Raw genomic sequence first — 15911 nt, forward strand, 5'->3', positions numbered from 1 at the left:
TACTGGCTGTTCAGCAGAATAAATTACAAAGCAAGTCACACTCAAGCAGGGCACCGGGCTGAGCTGCGCCGGGACCGATGGTCCCTTAGCACATACCTGGCTGCCGGCAAGAAAAGCACCATCCTGAAAGTCCAGCTTGTGGAAATACAGCTATATTTAACTAACCCCAATTGCTACTCGGGGTATGTCTCCCGTCCTTCTCCCACGTTAATTCTGCACCTTCCAGCCCCAACGATTTTAGTTCTTTCTGCCTGATTTTCCCAGGAGAGGGACCAAAACTGATTGTAACTATTCTAGGAAGGGAAAGGGTTAATCAGGTTTCCCAAGGCAGCTTGCTGTTAAGGTGCCAGAAACACTGAGGGGAAAGAATGACTTGCTAAAGATGGGACAATGGCACTGGTATTTTGCATTTGTTTCCAGGCTTTGAGATAGAACAAATGGGAGTCATTAGTGAAATGAGTTTAGGGAGTTCTAAATTAGCTGTCAGGCTGCCAAACCCGAAGAAGTGCTATGTCAGCTCATTAATTCTGGAGAGCGCAGGATTACCCAAACCTAGGAAGGCATCCTGCAGAATTCAGAGTCAATTAAAGGAGGCTATTTTGCTATAATAATATTTTCCACACATATTACACCTCCTCATGGAACAGAGCCCACTTCTACCACAAACGAAACCTCTGGCGGGATGGAGTGTGGCTGATGTCTAGACAGCTGTAATGTGCTCTCCATGGACTGGTCCACTGGCATCGCTGGGAAGCTCCGGCTAGAACAGGAGGCGGGGGACTGCAAGCTCCAGAGTGCAGCACCCAGGCTGGGGTGACCCCAGGAAGGAGACGCCCGTCTCCCCGAGCTCCTTCCTTGCTTTCCTGGCCCCTCCTCAGAAAACACATCTGTACAGGGCATGGTATTGTGTGCCAGGGGTGCCCACGACACGTGGGGGTAACGCCTGGCATCATGCACGCACACCACCCCTTGAATTTGCTTCCCTCCTCGGTCCGCCTGACCCCAGATTTGCTGACACCCTGCTAGCAACCCCCTGCTTTGTTAACCTCCCCAGACCTCCTGTCTCGGGAGCACTTCTTCAGCCCTGACCTAAAACCCTCTGAACTCAGGGGCAGCCTTTGAGAGGACTTCACCGGCTCAGAGTCCCTTCTCCAGGGAAGCTGAAGATGCAGGCAGTGACGGGATGCTGAGACAGAGAGACGTCGTACCTGGGCACTGCCCCTTGTCCTCAAAGCCTCCCATGGCATAGAGTAGAAAGTTTATAAAATAGATGGTCTATATAACCTTCTAGAGGACCCAAAAGGGTTTTTTAAGCTGTGATAGACAAGGTCGAGAAACAAAGTACCACTGGATAGTGACCTGGGACACACTGACACACCTACCACGTCCCAGCCTTCGGGACACCCAAGCACTCGCTGCAAAGAAAAGTTACCTCCAGCGAGAGGGCAAGCCCAGAGCCCTCCCACACCCCCCTCGCCTCTCCCCTGATGGCTATCACTTCTCATCGCCCCGCGGGACAGCAGCAGCCGAGGACAAATTAAACCAAAAATCACATGGCTGTGAAATACAAATGAGGCAAAAAATGCCTTCACCCAACCAAGAGAGCTCTGTCTCCCCAACTGCGCCGGATACACAGGTCGTGAACAAACAGGATAGAATGTCTTCTGCCTTTTGTGAAATGAAAATAAATGAAAGGATCTAAGGTTTCAGGTCACTGATCCCTCTCTTCCCTATCTGTACCATTTATCGGAGGTAGGATATAAAGGTTCCAGGTCCTTTTCTTTTTTTTTTTTTTTTGTCAGCACTTTAAAGGTTGTTTTTTCTCCTTCCCCCTTTCATTTTCTGAATGAAAGGACCACTTAGGAACCTGTAAAGTAATAATAAGCTTATAATAGGAATATTGTTTTTTCTGGGCCAGTGCAATCTCCTCCTGAATAGGTTGCAGAGATTAAAGCAAAAATGCAATCTGTAAATAGATCAGTCTTTTAATTAGTTTATAGTCTGTTAAGAGATAATATTTTGCTCACATAGATCGTCTGTTATCTAAAGATCTCAGAGCGCTTTAGGAACATCAATTAAGCCTTAAAAAAAAAAAGCCAACCTTGGGAGATAGGTAAGTGTGTTTAGATTAATTAGTGTTGCTGTGAGCAGCAGGCATTATTATTAGATTTAATTTAGTCCAATAATTGACTTATCTGTTAATGGATTCTAATTCATCTGAGAAGGGATCAAATCCATCTGATTAAAAGGATTACATCGACTCAATTAATTCTATTAACTGACTTAATTTGCCATTTAATAATTTGACACATGGGGCCAGATCTTGGCCCCGAAGCACGTGTAACCCAAAAATTACATCCCGGGATTACTATGCCAGCACAAGGATGCACTGCAGAGCAGCGGTTTTCCTTGCACGTGGCGTGTGCCGCCCCGGATAACACATCCAAGGGGGTTTCCTCCAGGCAGCTCCCCCCGGCCCTGCGCTATCTCCTCGCCCTCGCTGGCTCGTTATTCTGCTGGGCTCATGGTGGCGGCCTGGAAACGAGCAGTTCACCGCCAGAGATCTGCCACCTCCCCTCTTCTCTGGGCATTCTCTTCAACCAAGAGGTGAGAAGTTTTACAGAAGTCAATAAAACCTTGCAATAAAACCAACCTCCCTTCAAAGGCAGGACAACCCTCCCACGCCAGCCATTTGGAAGCTGTGTATGTGCAAAAAAAAAAGAAAAGAAAAGCATCTCTTCCCTTGGACACTGTTCTTTAACCAGTTGTGCGAGAGGAGAGGGGAAAAAGGTGCTAAAATGTTCCTCGCACCCCCTCCTAAAACTGGCTTGTGCTAATTGCTGGTGATGAGCACTACAGACCTCAGCCACAGCCACCAGCTTGACAGGGCTCCCACATTAAGACGAGTCTGCGCTGCCTGATGTCACCTCCTCTTCACGGGACTGAGCTGTTGGGAGAATTGAGGGCTGGCGCCAGCTCATGGGCCCCTTCTCCCACATCTCTTGCCTTTTCTCAGACATTGGCTCTTGCTCGTCCTTCCAAAGCCTTCCCCAGGCTGTGATCCTTAGGACATCAGTCCGCATCACCTCCACTATCATCTCCCCCGTCAGTGGGGACAGGGTTAAGATAGTGCAGAAGCTGCGGGTGACTGCACCGACTGCAAGGGCGATGTAGCCAAGACAGGCGCTGGGCACTCCCCGGCACTAAGCCTGGCTCGCTCACCGTGCCAGCGTCGAGGCAGTGAAAGAAGGAAGAAGAGAAAAAGGGCAGGAGGAAAACCAGCCATCTGCTGCGTGAGAGAAAAGGTGTCCTCCTTCAGAGGCAGATCTGACCAGCAAGACGGAGATGTGGATCAAAAGTTTGCAACTGTTGAGATCCCCAGACCTGGTTTAAGCCTCTCCTTGGTCTTGATCAAAGGTTACTCCATAATAATGCCTCGGGGGGAGGGGTTCCCAGCACATAATGAATCCTGTGTCATTGCCTTTGTATCCAGTTTTGGCTGGAACACAGATGGTTCTCACTTCAGTAACTCCGACATCTCTCCCCCCTTCATTATCACAGCTAGGAGCTCTGCATGGTCACATCCTGGACCTCCAGTCCCACCTCACTGTCTCCCCGATTATCATGCTCTAAGTGTTCCCGTGCCAAGCAAGACGATGAACAGATTTCCATAACCTTTCAGCACGGCTAGGGATGGGAAGGCTTTGCGGCTCGACGCGTCAAGGACTTTTAGGAGGAGGCGGAGGGGAGGGAGCAGGTGGGGGTGTCAGCAAACGGCCTCCACGGCTGGAGCACTCGGCGTTGTTAGAAGAATGCCAGCAACCAAGAGCCGAGAGGATTTGGTGGCACGGCGGAGTGCCCCAGACGGGGAATCTCAGGCTCTGTAATTGTGCAGCATCGCCACCGGTCAGGAGCAGGCTCCTGCGGGAGGATTTGTTGTTCAGACACGATTGCATATGTATGAAGGGGACAAGATGGGCTTTGACACATAAATTAGCACTTGTCAGCTGCTCGCGGGCACACTTCCCTGCTGCACCCCACCGTAAATGCCGCCTTCTTTTATGGCGAGGAGAACTCCATCACGTTACCTGACAGTCACTGCGGGCAGGAGCCTTTCCTGGGAAGGCAGCAGCCTGCACCAGCGACTCGTTTACATATCAAACCTTAAGAGAATGAATGCAATCAAATGACACAATAATTAGCAGCCGAGTGGCACTTCCCACTCCTGTTTTATCTGGAAATTTGGGAATGACAAAGGACAAGGTTGACGGGACCTCGGGGCAGGGGGACTACACAACAGCCAGGGGGGTTCACTGCAGCCCAGCCAGGTGCTCTCTAGCTGTCACCTCCTGTGGCAGGGCCCACCCAGCTCTGCGCTGGCAGTGGGGCAGCAGTTGCCCTCTGTGCTAGGCATGATGTGTATCTCCTCCTGCCTGAGGCTCCCTGAGGGAATAGCCCTTCCGGGAGTTTGACCTGCCACATCGTAGTCCTCCTCACCGGTGCTGTTTGTGAAGTCACCCTCACGTGAACGTGCACGCCAGCCAGCGCATACACACACCTCTGCAGCAACACACGTACGCATGGGGCTGTACTTCACAGCAGAAAAAGGACCAGGTCTCTGAACAGCCTTCAAATCCTTCCAGCAACCAACCTGGGCAAAAGTATCTCTGCCGCAGCCATCTCAAATGGTACCAGAATTACAGAGGGTTTTTGTAATGCTGCTGCCAGCAGCCTTTCTAGCACGTCACTTGTGTGCAAATCACAATGAGAATAGCGGAACATGCTGCCAGCCCAGGGGAAGCTCAATTATTTGTGTTCCTGCAGGATCCACATGCCCCAAGATAGAGCTTAAGCTCCGGGGTACTCTCAAAGCTCTGAAGTCTGCTTAATTGCAGCTCAAACCAAACAGCCCCATAAGATGAGAGTGCTTCACTGAAGCACTGGATTCTCCCAAACTCGAGCCCAGAGTTCCTGGGGGAAGAACATCCCCAGTCACCAACCCGGGTATCATTTACAGTTACGGTAGACACACTACGAGTTCATCCATTGGGCAGGAAAAGATGTTTCTCTTTAAGCACTGTCATACGCTAATAAATTGGGGCATGACACCACTGTGGGAACTGCCTGCAGCTGGGAGCCGGGCTGACAGCCTGCTCCAACTCAACAAATCCCATGTTCTTAACCTGGAAAGGCTTTTTTTCCTTCTATACTGTCTCTCATTGCTCTTCTCCCAAGAGGTTCTAGCCAACATACAGCATTAAAGCCTTTGACCTGGAGTCTGGGGGATCCCAGTAAATATCCTTACCATATTTGTCTCCATCTTCTCCTTTGGCACTGATCCTCCTGCCGAGCACTTGGATGTGTTTCCCACTTGTCCTGCTGTAGAGCTGATAGAGCCGAAGCTGCTTCCTGCTCACGTCGTCCCTCGCTCGCGTCTGGTTCTCCACGTGTATCCGAAAATCTACATTCTCCTCGGCAGCCAACATCTGAGAGCAGGTGGGAAGAGGGGAGAGAGAACAGAACGGACCGTGAAACAAAACAAGTATCTTGGACAGACAGAACGCCCACCACCCTGCCGATGGGCACGTGGCACAAGAGGACTCGGATTTGGCTGCCCTTCACTCGACAGCTGTGGCCACGGTATCAGGCACTCAACATGTAATTCTGGCCAGGGCTGGCTCTCGACAGTAAAGCAAACCAAACTGGGGCTTGTACAATCAAAGTGTTGAGTGAAAATCTCTGCTCAGTCCTGCTTTGATTTAATCCTGGTCAGCCATGCTATGCTGGCCCTAAATCAGGCTCTCCTCTGCATAGCCTCTACCAGGTTACACAGACACGAATGGGAGAAAGGGGGCGGACAACTCCATTTCAAAGAATTTGTGCTTCACTTCGGCAGCTGCATTGATTCCCTGGATTAACTGCAGGGAACAAGTCAAGGGAAACGACTATTTATGCTGACATTACTGCTGGCCTCACAAAGGCACAACATCTACTACGGTACGAGTGTCATTTGTACATGGCACTCTTCAGCCTAACTTTTTTGCCTGCTCTTTTCAGTTCATTGGTGACCACCTGTGGATGCATCTCTGTCTGCCTCAACAGGGCCATGGATTGGGGGAAGACCACCAGGACCAGCGAGAGCCAAACCAGCACGCCCAGCCATGACACCGTTATCAGCAGTGGTCTAATCGCTTGAGCCACTTCATCTGTTTTTCTGGCCAATGGATTAATTTAACCTGAGTTCACCAGGGCCTTAGAACCCTACCAGAAACTTCCTCTGACACATCTGTCCTTCTCCGGAGGTCTTGTTTCCTATCTTAACTGTTCCCAAGAAACACTGAAACAGGATTCCTGTTTTTGCTTCCAGGGAATCATCCAGCCTTGCCCAAGGTCAGAGGACCAGACAATCCAGACGCTCTCAAGACATCCTCCCAAAGAGGAAGCTGGGCAGCACGCAAAAGTGCTTCATGCCCAAACGATATGAAAGCCCAGAGGTTGCTCCACCATGTATCCCCACGGGCATTTGCACCACAACATCCACACGACCCACTCCAAACTCACAGATGGACAGTATTTTGGTGGCAGGTTTCCTTCACAGGACAATAAATCGTTCAGAAACCAAAAGCGGAAGATTACCAGGTGGCACACACACAGCACAACAGGCCATTTTTAATTTGACCAAGCCAAAGACCATTCCAAGCCTACCCATTGTTGGTGAGCTCTAATGCTATGTACCTCTTGCATTTAAGCGACAAAATCCACCACAAAATAAGAATCACATGGGAATTAAATGTGCCAAGGTCTGGGACTGGCAGAGGAACAACATCTCCTGCTGGCAGGGCTGTTACTGCTTCTCCTAACATATTCACACCACAGCACGCTTGTCTTCCTAGCCTGCAAGCAACAGCGTTCTGATACAGTGGTGTGGGGATGGAGGTGGCAAAGCCAATGAAAAAGGGTCCATAAATCCCTGTTCAGGTCCATTCCAGGCTAAAACATGGAAGAGCGAGTGGCCACAACACGCAAAACAGCCTCACTTCAGCCTCTTGCATGTCATCTCATACCAGCAAAGATTTCAAAGCCAAAGACTCCCTGAAAGTTAAAACCTCAAAAGAACTTTCTAGCATTTCGAATTATCGGGCAGACACGGAGCTCAGCAGCAGGAGGGAAACCTGGGCAGGCAGTGCTGCTTAGCACCAGACCTTCACCAAGCAACCCAAACAAAAACACTGTATTCCACGCAGCGGCAACAGCAGTGAGGTTCACAATGAGGGGGCGTTGCGGGATTGCCTTTGCTGCCCTTACTAAAGGCTGGGATTCTGCTGTTCGAATCCCGTGTCTTAGTGGGATTTCATTCTCCTAAGTTACTGTCAGAAGCCTAGAGGAGAGGGCAGGAGCTAAACACACCGGCTGAGCAAAAGGTGATGCAGGGCGACACTGGGTCCAAACAGACATTCAAGGAGGTGACGGAGGTGATAGTCAATAATTAGATAGACACAATTAACTGTAGCAATCTTCCCCTCTCTAAGAAAACAGCACAGCAAGAAGCCTCAAAGTGACCCAAAGCTGAGGACACAAGAGGAGAAGCTGCCATGGCAGCTGTGGGGTGGGCACCATGGGACGTCAACAGAGCTCGTGGCCATCACCGAGCCAGGCGCTGCTCGATCTCCTCTCCCAAGGCACCGCAGCTATGTCTGAGCACAGCAAGCAGGACTTGGCTTTTGATATGAACATATTCAGTTCTTCTTTTCCTTCCCACACCTCTTCTTGCTTTCTTTTCATGGCAGTGTTGCAAAGGGCACTAAACTACTAGAAGCAGCGATGCTCGAGTAATGTTGACAGTCTGCCTCACACCCACAAAAGCAAGGCTATTCACAGTTAAGATCCTGGCTCCATCGTTTTAAGATTTAAAACAGATTTTAAACCAAGATGACGTCGTTACATTGCTTTCACCATATGTTAATGAATTTCACATTTTTCCAGGAAAAAAACAAAACAGGTGGGATCCGAAGTGGGGGGAAGGGCAGGTTGTGTTGCTTTCTCGGAAACTTCTAACTGAAAAGGTAATCTGTTTTCCAAAACATGTTTTAATTCTCCCTTTGAATTGTCTCTCAGGCACTCACACTGCAGAGGCCCCAGCCCGTAGCTGCAGTGCTCAGGTGGATTCCAGAGCACCCATGGAGCCATCCCGCACTGTGGTCAGCTCTGAACAGGCTATGAACCTGCCTGCCCGTGTTCCTCATAGTTCTCCTGCCTAAGATGAGCTAATTAAGTGTCCCCTTCCTTCGCAAGAAGCACACACTGCAGCCCAGAGAGATGACATCTCCTCTTCCCCCAGCCAAGGGCTGGGATGGCATCACTCGTGATCCCAACACCTTGTCCGAGCCCAGCGGTAGCCTGACGCGGGGATCAGCAGAATAAAGCCAGCCCAAGCACGCATTACTCCATCATTTCTCCAGTAACAAGCCCCACTCTAATGCAGGGAAAGAAATCCTGGAGGAGGAATGTGCTGCAGGTTCTTCTTGAAGCTGACCTGTCCCCTGGTCAAGAAGCCACTGGCCCAGAGCAGCAGTGAAAACCCCAGGGTTTGGTGCCTGCTTAAAGATAAGCACACGCTTAGCTGCTCTGTTGAAACAGGATGCTTTGCTGGAGCGTGGCCAAGGTGAATTAGCCGTGCCAGCCTGGGCTGCATCTGGCCCGCAGCAGAGAGTATCAATACTCTAAAATAAAATTTCATGCAGTGTCGATTTCATGAGATAAAACCTCTTTGCTCACTGCTGAAATCCATTCTCACAGAATCCCTGCCCTGAAGAGTGTACTCCCTCAAGCAGCTAACTTCACTGAGATAAGAAAGTCCATTTATACATACCATAAGAGAGACCCTTTCATAAATCTCAAAAAAATTGGTAACATATGCCTCCTTCGGTAACTGATCGCCAACACTCACTCCAGCAGGTCACCTAAAACCAAGTCCATCCACCCCCAAACACATTTCCGTAACAATCATAACCGCACAAAAACGAATGCAGGAATGTCCTCAAGCCCAGCCCCACTTGAAAACCTGAGGGCTTTCACTTCTGTTCACCAAAGCAAAAGGAAGTATTTTCTTTTCTCTTTTTCTTTTTTTTTTACTGTTAATGTTATTACTGCATATAAAAGCGTCATACATAAAATGACCATCTCTCTTTGTTAGCCTTTCAGGCTGATCATCCACACATCCCACATCCACGCTGGAGGTAGCAAAACCTACAGACCCTGGATCCTGAGTTCAGTACGAACCTTCTAGATGGAACCTTCTAGCCCCTGACCAGCAGCGTGCCCTGGGGGACACTCTCTCGGGACCGGAGAAGGATTTCCCACATTACCTCCTCCAGTGTTTTGGTGGGATTTGGGGTTGTACTGTGGTCTGTTCTGCAGATCTGTTCAACTGTACGGGCCGTCGTCTCTGCAGGACAACTTCAGCATCTCAGGACAGCAGGTTTCACGTAACTCCATCTCATTCTGCGCCACTGCCTTATAATCTGCAAACCCCAGCCGTTAAGACTGAGCACATTTGGTTTCATTTTTATTTTTCCCCTCTTTTTCTTTTCAATCAGTTCCTCATCCATTTATTATTTATTTTTCACAACACCTTTTGGTGACACCACACTGCTACAAAGACACCCTAAAAATACAGCTGCAATACAGAGCTTAGGTGAGGGAATCAACAGCATTCCTTTTAGAAGAGCCATGACCTCAAGCAACTGATGCATCAGCCATGCCTCACTCCCGAAGAGCAGCAGCTCTCCCTCCTCTCTTGTACTTGCCCAATTACTCAAGGCAGGTGCAGTGAGTCCTACCTCCTTTCCAAACAGCCCCGGAAACCAGAAACGACATCTGTCTCCAGACAGCCCACACTGGGAGATTTTCAAGCGCTTCTTTGCTGAATGATTCTCACCAACAATGAGTGCATTTCATTTTAAATGACTTTGCAACAATCCTTCGCTTTAAAGAATGACTCTCCTATTTGTTAAATCCCAGACGGAGCACGGGGGAAAGACCATTTTGCTGATGCAGCCTGAGGTTTCACCATTAAGTAATCCAAGAAACGCTCAAGAACGGCGAAAGCCTCTGACAGCAGCCCCGCGATGTTAGTCCTGCACAAGCTTGTGCCACATCTCTGCAAACACCAAAGCCTTGTTGAAAGCAATCACAGCCCTGCCAAGGTCAATGAAACCCTCGTGGTGCCAAGCCATGTTTACAGGATTTGGCTTTCCATCCAACCAACCTCTACGCACTTCGGATTTTCTATTTTGAGCTTTCCAGTAAAAGGGGATGTTAATCTGTTATTGTTCATGTCAGAAAGCGTTACAGCGTGAGACGTCCAAGGCCAACAGCATGGCCAAGTTAGCTGGGAGCTGGACTTCAGAATTTCCTGATTTCTTGCTTTTTATCCTAACGGAGCCTCCAAGCCTCATCAGAGAGCAAACCATATGTCGTTCCCCAGACTGAACCAGCAATACAATTCCCTCATGCTATGGGCCGTACCGATTGCAAAAGATAAACAAATCAAGCTATTCAAAGTCCTTTCAAACCCCATCTGATAAGCAGGAAATACTTATTACCTTTCAGCCATCAAATCAACCTACTATTAATGATTTTCTCCATGACCTTCTAAACACATGAAAGTTAACCCGATAAGGTCAACAAGAGGATATCCAAGATGGATCTCTCTCAAGCCCGCAAAGGCAAGTAACAAACCACTTTGCTTCCACGACTTTGGCAGAATTCCTCTATGCCAATTACGGCAGGATTTGCTAGCTCACCGTGACAGCCTTCCTTGACACACACTGAAACACAGCGCACTCCTGATTCGCTGCCTTTTCCTCCTCGGTCCATGCCCGGGACATTGGTACCTTCAGGTTACAGAGCCTAGTTCGCAGCCAGACAGAAGCGGGTGTGCGCTGCTTTGACACAGTCACTTCTTTGGGCTTAGAAGCACGTTGGGAAATTCACGTAACGTGAAGTGGCTCCACGTTGAGCTGCGCAGCAGGAACCTGGAGCGAAGGGAGAGGGCACTTCGGAGTGAATCTCAGTGCGTCCGACAGGAGAAAGGCAACGGCGTGACAGTGCCAGAATTGCACAATGTAACTAAGCCTTGCAGATTAAAAGAACTTAGACCTTTGTTTTGGTGTTTGTTTATTCCAGCCAGCCACAGAAAAATATTTTTTCCTTGAGAAACAAGCACCCAAAAAGCCAAAGTGCACTCTCTGTCTTGTGAGACGTCCCCTTTGATGGTGACTGGGATGCACGGTGAGAAAGGGCAATGTGGCGCACCATAGAAGTGGTTATTTGAAACGGTGCAGACGTGAAACTCCATGACAAAAGAAGCATTTGCAAAGCATTTACAAAATATTTCACTTCAAACACTTTTTTGGTTGGCGGTGGTTGTTTGGGGGGTTTTTTGTAGGAAAAATATCTCATCGCACAAGCACAAATGTCCTATTTAAAGCCCAGATGCCAAAAGACCTCGCTCCTCAAGAGCTGTACCACTCTGTGGCCTGTTCATAAATAGAGTCATGAACCATGTTTTGTCTCTGGTTCCTTAGCAGGCTGTTTCAGAAACACTTCCCTAATATTCTCTGCCTTAATTTCCTACCTCATCTATTTACATTCCGTTTACATTTGTTTATTCTTCTACCAACAGAGCCCTTCAGCTTGAATAATACTTTTCCCCCTTGTGCTTCTCCTCGCGATGCTCTCAGGCTATTCCCTTTCTTCACTCTCTTCCCACCTCCATTGCACCACGCTGTGAAGGGAAGAAAGCCAAGCACCAGCCCACCTCCACCTCCACCCCTCCGACACCCCTCCTTGTCACAGAGGAGCTCCTGCCCACACCAAGGACGGGTGCCGAGCTCTCCCTCAGCATGGGCCCACGCAGGAGACACTCGCCCATCACGGGGAAAATCCAGCACTCCCCCACTCTGCACAAACATGCTCTGAAACGGAGCCCCTCATTCCTCTGACTGGAGCACTTCTAGGCTGCTGCGGGATGTGAAATTCAAGGATGTTTGTGCTTCGTGTAACGTGCTGTAAGCGCAGAGCACGTGGGGCTGGAGCTGGAAAGGAGAAGGGAACGGGGCGATGAGGGGGTCAAGGCTGCCCATCCCCTTGGATTTCAGAAATGTTAAACATGACCCAAGGAGAAGACATTTCCAGGGCTTGGAAGAGGGGACATATAGCTCAGCGAGGTGACACATACTTGGATCCAAAAGCTGCTCTGCAAGCGGAGCCTCCTCTTCTCGGGAGAGCTGCCTGCCGCCTTCGGAGAGGCCGTACATTAGAGCTCCTCGGGCAGCATCAGACCTTCGATCTCTCCAAAACACAGCTCCGGAGCCTGAGAAACACCACCATCGCTCAGCCAAACTCGCCAGCAGCTCCCGAGGTCCTGCCGTGCTACCCGGCTCCCCTAAAGCGACCTGTCCGTCGACCCTCAGATGGCAGACAGCCGCGTTACTGAGCCTGGTATGAAACCACAAGGCAGGCGGGAAGGCGTGCCAAAACCCTGGAACCTGAGAGAGCTTGAGGAAACGAATGTTTTATGGCCCATCACTCAGTATTTGGCCGTTTTCTAGAGAAAGATGATGCTGCCTTCGAGAAAACCAAGTTTCTCTTTCAGATGATGGAGTGAGCCTTAGCCAGAACTGTGAAAACGCACCATTTGTGAGACGGTGACACTGTAAACTTGTTCCACTCTGGGAAATGGTTCTGCCTGGGGAAGAGCAGAGTTTCAGCCTTGATTAATGACTTTTAAAACCCCAGCCCTACTTGCATGCAAACAGAGGAAGGGAAGGTGCCTCCAGCCAGCACTGCCTGCCGGTGCAAAGCCCAGCACGAGAGCGTTGCTGACGTGCTGAAATGCAACTCCCTTAACCGGGTGGGCTCCAACACTGCCAGAGATGCTCCACATCTCCACCTGCATCGGCCCGTTCTCACCAGTTCAGAACCAGGTCACCAGCGGCAGCCCACAAGTCACATTATTAACAGAACTCGCATGAGCAACAGCAGCTCAGTGGCCTGCAAGAGGGAGCCCACCCCGCCGGCGTCCAGCAGCACCGAGGGGGCCAAGACTGAGCCACTCCCCAGCACCAAAAGGCACCTCTTTCCCAGAGGGACCCACTCCTGCTACCTGTGATAACCAAAGCAAACCAGCCCAAGCCTATCCACAGGACACTGCCTCTCACCACGAGCTCTCGACGGTTTTGATTCTCTGGAAATACAATTCAGACCTTAATTCTTTTTCTTATTTTCCTCCGGTTGTGATATATCTTTTTTTTTTTTTTTTTTTTTTTTTTTTTTTTTTTTTTTTTTTTTTTTTTTTTTAAATTCGGGGCTGATGTTATTTTGCCACGGCTATCCATCAGGCAATGAGCAAGCAGGGCTTTTCCTTTCTTCCTTTCTTTCTTTGTCTCTCTTGCTTTTTAATGCTTGTTATATCTCTGCTATATACTTCCTCTCCACACAGAAATATCCCTTCAAAGCTTGATATTATTGAGCAGCTTTCAACCATGCCCAGCAGAGCCATGTATTCTCTGCATTTGTCTGGCCTTTGTTTCTCGGAATGAAATACCAATGGCTGAACAGTGTGACTTCATTTCACTCCTTCATTCCAATACTTGTTCTATTTCTATCCCACTGGGTCAAACTCACCTATTGTGAGACCTCACCGATTTCAATTACATCAGGGATTAATTTGTTCCATTGCGTTGAAGCTGTTAATACAATCCTTGCTGGCTCTAGATTAGAAAAGGCACGGTGGAGACCTCCCTCGCAGGCAGTGTGTTTAACAGCGGTCTTGATCTTCATTTTTGTTCAGCGGTGGGGTGGTTTTTTTCTTCCCTTTGTGCCCCTTTGCCCCTCTTTTCACAATCTTCCCCTTCCTTTCTAAATTGTCCTTATCAGAACTGGGTGGTCCTCCTGACTTCCACTGTGACTGGCAAAACGTTGCCTTCCAAAGCCGCTGCCCAGGGCTTGCGAGGGAGGTCGGTGCTGGAAGGAAGGTCTGACCCGATGCCACGCAGACGTGACCACTCCAGCTTTGGCACCTCGTCTCCCCCAGGATGATTTCAAAGGGTCGCTGCGGGTCCCTGCGTACCCAAAGGGATCTGCAGATGCTCCGTTCTGCAGCGCTGACCATTGGCCAGCCGTCGGAGGACCGAGGTCTCACGGGGGGAACGGAGATCCTCCACGTAGCAGATGGACACGCTGAAATGCACATTTATGAAGCAACTCTGGTCCAAACTGGGACACAAGGTCCCAACCAAGGCTTAAAATGTCCAGCCCTGTGGTCTCGTAGGACACTTGCGATGCCAGTTTAAGGTGATCGCAGCAATCCTGACTCAAGGTTGTCATTTATCAGCGTGATTTTGTCTCAGGAAGAGATACTGCTGCAGGGAGACTTAGGGCATACGTGGGTGCAAAGCGCTTTAGCTTCGCTCGAGCGCTACAACTGTCCCACAAGACCCACTGCTTTCCCATTCTGAAAAACCCCAACGTATCCTAGTGAAACCATATTTTTAGGAAATAGTGTGAGGATTCCAGAATAACAATGGGAGTTTTAAAAAGATAAGGGGGGGGAGGGGGGAGGAAGATGATGTTATAATAAAACCAACCAAACAGTTCAACAAACAGATTCCTCTCTTGCTTAGTGAAATACATTAAATGTCCATGGTGGCTCCATGAGGTCACCTCAGGCTTCCGGGGGGCATCTCTGCAGCCTGGGCTGCAGGAAGGTGCAAGGGTTAATGCTGCCATACAGAAGTTGGCTAGGCTGGGTTTCAGCTCTCCCAGTTTGTTCTCATGTTCAGCACCCAGTTTTCCAAAAAGTACAACGTTCTCCTTTACTACTGCACTATTTATCTTTTTGGGTTTTGAATGGAAGAAACCAGAATAAGGCGGACTAGTATCACCCAACTGTTTATTTGGTTCTGCCGCTCACCTTAGACCTTGGCAGAGCCATTCAGGAACAGAGCGAAGCCCCACGTGCCCTCCAGGCGCTTGCCATCTCCCACTCCAGCCACCCACTCAGGTCTCATCCTCTTTGGTGCCAGAACATGCGCCTTGTAACTGCACGGACCTGGGCAGTGCCTGAACACGGCAAGACAAACCTTGGCGCCAGCAGAAACCCTCACACCTCCCCAGGACCGAGACCTCACTGCATGTACGTTACTCTGGACTTGTCCTACCACACCAACCAAACCCACCCTGAGACACAACCCACGGGGAGGGGACAAGGTCAGCTCTGGAGGATGTTATACTACAACAGCCTTCACAACGGTCCTGATCTGCAAAAAACGCTCCTTCCACAAACTTGAGCTTCTCAAAATACTCCTTTATAGTTGAAATCTCCTACTGTGGTTTCTCCTCAGATGGTTTTTATGGAGAAGAGCTAAGCTCCCATTGTTGCCACTTCACCACAGTTATTTCTGACACCGTCAAGTTCAATGAGGGCAAAACAACACCCAAACCAATTCCCCCCGCTTCCTCCAGTGCCTCCCAAGGGGTGCACTCTCTGCCTGGGGGGAGGTTTTAATTCCCCACATGCTCTGCTGACTGGTGGCAATGTCCTTCAAGCTTTTCATGGGCCATGGATGACACGGGATCCCTGCATGGCTCAGCACTACTGCCACTGCTCCTTGCTGCTAGCACCAGGACGTTAATATTTTTCAGAAGTGGCTTCATCCCTGTGTCCCTCCTCGCAGCACAAGTATCACTGCAGAGAAAACTGCCACAAGGCTTTGCAGAGCAGCTCCAACCAACCTCTATGAGATCATGGAGCCACAAAGCCAGCTGCTGGAGCTGGGGAGCTCAACATGCTACAACTACCTTAATGAATAAAAAAAGGTTTCTTTATAGAGAAAACACTCCTGCTG

The 15911-nt window shown here is 49.5% G+C and overlaps 1 protein-coding gene across 1 annotated transcript in view; it reads right to left on the bottom strand.

Annotated features, from left to right (window-relative positions):
• Positions 1 to 5486, bottom strand: part of FGF18 (fibroblast growth factor 18) — a 43316-nt gene extending 37830 nt beyond the window's left edge. The window contains exon 1 of the mRNA XM_010141348.1: positions 5306 to 5486. Coding sequence (XP_010139650.1) covers positions 5306 to 5486 — 181 coding nt within the window. The remainder of the gene's footprint in view (positions 1 to 5305) is intronic.
• Between the last annotated feature and the right edge of the window lie 10425 nt (positions 5487 to 15911).

This window comes from Buceros rhinoceros, unplaced genomic scaffold, assembly GCF_000710305.1.
Source record: "Buceros rhinoceros silvestris isolate BGI_N320 unplaced genomic scaffold, ASM71030v1 scaffold1478, whole genome shotgun sequence".
Classification (NCBI taxonomy): Eukaryota; Metazoa; Chordata; class Aves; order Bucerotiformes; family Bucerotidae; genus Buceros; species Buceros rhinoceros.